Source organism: Thunnus albacares, chromosome 19 (genome assembly GCF_914725855.1).
Source record: "Thunnus albacares chromosome 19, fThuAlb1.1, whole genome shotgun sequence".
Classification (NCBI taxonomy): Eukaryota; Metazoa; Chordata; class Actinopteri; order Scombriformes; family Scombridae; genus Thunnus; species Thunnus albacares.
The window spans coordinates 29706367-29709663 of record NC_058124.1 but is presented as its reverse complement, the minus strand read 5'-3'; the positions used below and the strand labels follow the sequence as shown (position 1 = coordinate 29709663).

The 3297-nt window shown below is 43.8% G+C and overlaps 1 protein-coding gene across 1 annotated transcript; it reads left to right on the top strand.

The window, feature by feature from the left end:
• The first annotated feature begins 795 nt into the window (after positions 1 to 795).
• LOC122970129 (cortexin-2-like) lies at positions 796 to 1993 on the top strand. The gene has a single exon (XM_044336218.1). It carries the CDS (start codon positions 1322 to 1324, stop codon positions 1577 to 1579), a length of 258 nt encoding a protein of 85 aa, XP_044192153.1. The 5' UTR covers positions 796 to 1321; the 3' UTR covers positions 1580 to 1993.
• Positions 1994 to 3297: the final 1304 nt, after the last annotated feature.

Sequence of the window (3297 nt, the reverse complement as noted above, 5' to 3'; positions counted from 1 at the left end):
TCGGTGTCGGTGTTTGATTGACAGCAGCTGGAGGGGCGTGTAGGTGTTTGATTGACAGCAGCTGGAAGGGCGTGTCGGTGTTTGATTGACAGCAGCTGGAAGGGCGTGTCGGTGTCTGTGTTTGATTGACAGCAGCTGGAGGGGCGTGTCGGTGTCTGTGTTCGATTGAAAGCAGCTATTAAATGTGTTATTTCTTAAAGGAAAAGTTTGACATTTTGTGAAATATAATTGTTTGCTTTCTTTCGTCAGGTTGATATTTCTCTCTTATAAATATGAAGCTACAGCTAGCAGCTGATTAGCTTAGCTTAGCATAAAGAATGGAAACAGAGGGAAACAGCTAGCCTGGCTCTGTCCAAAGGTAACACAATCCACCTGCCAACACCTCTAAAGTTCATTGATTAACATGTTGTATCTCGCTTGTTTAATCTACACACAAAATGAAACACAGGAAATCAATGTTCACAAGAGGTTACGCGGCACATAAGACCCCAAACAAATTGTCATTTTTACTGTTTAGTTTTTACTGTTTAGTTTTTGATGCATGTGAAGGCTCCTTCCACCAAACTTCACCTAAATGTATTTTCAGGTTTTGGACACAGAAAGAGACAGACTGAAAAATAAAAAAATAAAAAGCCAGTGAACATTTGAAGCCAGTCGAATTTGGCTTTAATCTGCATGTGGGAAGCAAATGAAGAGCTTCTTTCCAGAAGGATCTGTTTAAAAACAAATGACACCCACAGTCCCACCCACAGACTGCTGGCACCAGGACAACAAAGAGAAAACACTGAAGTTAGAAAGAGTTTGGAGATATTTACTTATAAAACAGCAACTGATTAATGAAGACAACACACATATCCTGAATGATATCGGGCAGGTTGCTGTGATATTTTGACTCTCGTGACAACATGAAGCCACAATTTACAAATTTTAAACAAGATGTCTCAGAATATTTGATCCTGATCTCATTCTTGCTCTCCAGAGGATGAAGATTTTAGATTTTATTGACAAAATTTATATTTTTATCCCCACTATTGTTAAAACAGATAAATTATCAGGATGTTGGTGCAGCTCCTCGTCCACAGGTCGACAGTCGATGGTGTCCCTCAGGGCTCCATCTGAGGGACAATTTATTATCTATTATTGATTATTTTTGGTACTTTTTAATGAATACGTGTCCTTAATACATGATGTTTTTTTCTTGCAGGCCTTCTCCTCTCTGACTCTCTTCTTCTACAAGGACGATGTTCACCTGCAGACTGTTTCTTATTGGACAGAAGAAGAAGAAGATCATCTGAACCAACCAATCATTCTCCATCCCAACATGACCGACGACCTCTACAGCAGCACCTTCTCCGCTTCTGAATCAGACTTGTCCTCCTCCTCGTCCTCCTCGGCGTCCGCCTCCTTCCTCACCCTCGAGCAGAGGGCGGCCTTCGTCTTCGTCCTCATCCTCTTCATCTTCCTGGGCCTGCTGATTGTCCGCTGTTTCCGGATCCTCCTGGACCCGTACCGCAGCATGCCGTCCTCCACCTGGACGGACTACATGGAGAAGGACACGTTCGACTACCGGATTTCCTGACAGGCAGCCTGAGAGGCAGCAACCCCGACAGTAAACAGTTAAACTGAGGCGACGATCACGCTGACGAACCGAAGCACAAACACAAGCGCACATTTCCCCGCAGAGAGAAACCAGACTAGTAAACACTATGATGGGAAATTAGTCCGAAACAAAATCCAAAATGACAGATTGAGAGTTTGTCAGACGTGTGTCTACCTGAGCTCTAAGAATATCGTGTTTAAGGTTTTAGCATCCAAATAAAACTCTAATATTTCAGCTCTACCTGTAACCAGAAGACCCGAATCATTCATTTGACAACTTTAGACTTGACTCAGGGCTGCAACTAACCATTATTTTCTCTAACGATGGATTGTTTGTTCTATTAAATGTCAGAAAACTGTGACGTCCAACACAGTGAAGACCAAGCTGACGTCTTCAAATATCTTATTCACCTTATTCCAAAAAAAGATTAACTTTCTGACGACTTACTAAATGATGAATCGATGAGTTCTTTCAGCTCCACCGGTGACATAATGTGGATTTTAACCCAAAGATTCGCAGTGAATCAACTTAATACAGTGAAGCAGCCAATCACGTCGCTCTGGTTGGAACAGCAACTTTAAAACGCGTCATCGGTTTCCAACTTCGTTCAACATTCGGAGAAACACAAAGAGCTCATTAGAGTCGACGTCGGCCTGTAAAACGGTGAAAGTAGCTGCTGCGTTTGTCTTGCTGAATGCAGAATATAGCAGTGATTAACTACTACTAGCTGTCTTTACTTACAGCCACACACAGTCAGACATGATTGAAATCAGATTTCATTATTAGACAGTAGAGAAGAGAACAGCCTGCCCTGGAAAACCTTTTGGGAAACATGCGCTTCGTGTTTTCAACGCTTCCAGTCTGATTGTCACCTCGGTCTGCCTGGCAGGCAGCGCATCTGGGCAAAAAACACAACATCTAAAACACTTAACTGACAAAATGTTAAAATAAATTAAGAAATCTAACATCAATTACAGATTAAAAAGGATGAAACACTTTGTTTTAGTGACTACACACCACATGTTCAGCTGTGTCAGGCCTTTAAACTGCACAGATGTGGTTTTTTGCCCAGATTGAAGGTGTGAAGCGTCGTAGGAATCCCTCCTCTCTGCTCTCTGACAGCAGAGCTGCAGGATTCAGGCGAGGAGGAGGAGATCTCTGACTTCAGCGTCCATCAGACCGTCTGCCGGGCAGCATGTTCGGGTTGCTGTCTCTCACCAGGAGACCTTTTATTTTTTTCTTTTTAACTTTTTGTTCTCTTATGTCAACATTAACTTTTATTAACTTTAAGAACTTATTGAGAGAACTGCTGAGTGAGGAAACAGGTGAATGTTATTGGTGAGCGGAGGAGGAGGAGGAGGAGGAGGAGGAGGAGGAGGAGGAGGAGGAGGAGGCCCAGGAGAGTTGAAAGCAGAACCACAGAGGAAGAACAAGGCTGAATTGAATCTGCAGAGACGTTTCCAGTGACTCTCTGGCTGTCCTGCCAGCCCGGCTGTTGCTTAGTAACTGGTGTTTTCAGTGCCAGCCGATGGCGTCTCACCGCGCAGCCGATCGGCACACACACACACACACACACACACACACACACACACACACACACACACACACACACACAGCTCTGTCGCAAGTCTGCAGCCAAAATCTCCTCAGCTCTGAAGGAAAAGGAGACAAAACACAGGCGGGCGACAAACGACCAA

What these genes read in the sequence shown, in the direction of transcription:
- LOC122970129 (XM_044336218.1), top strand. Translation starts at nt 1,322, where the DNA reads ATGACCGACGACCTCTACAGCAGCACCTTCTCCGCTTCTGAATCAGAC.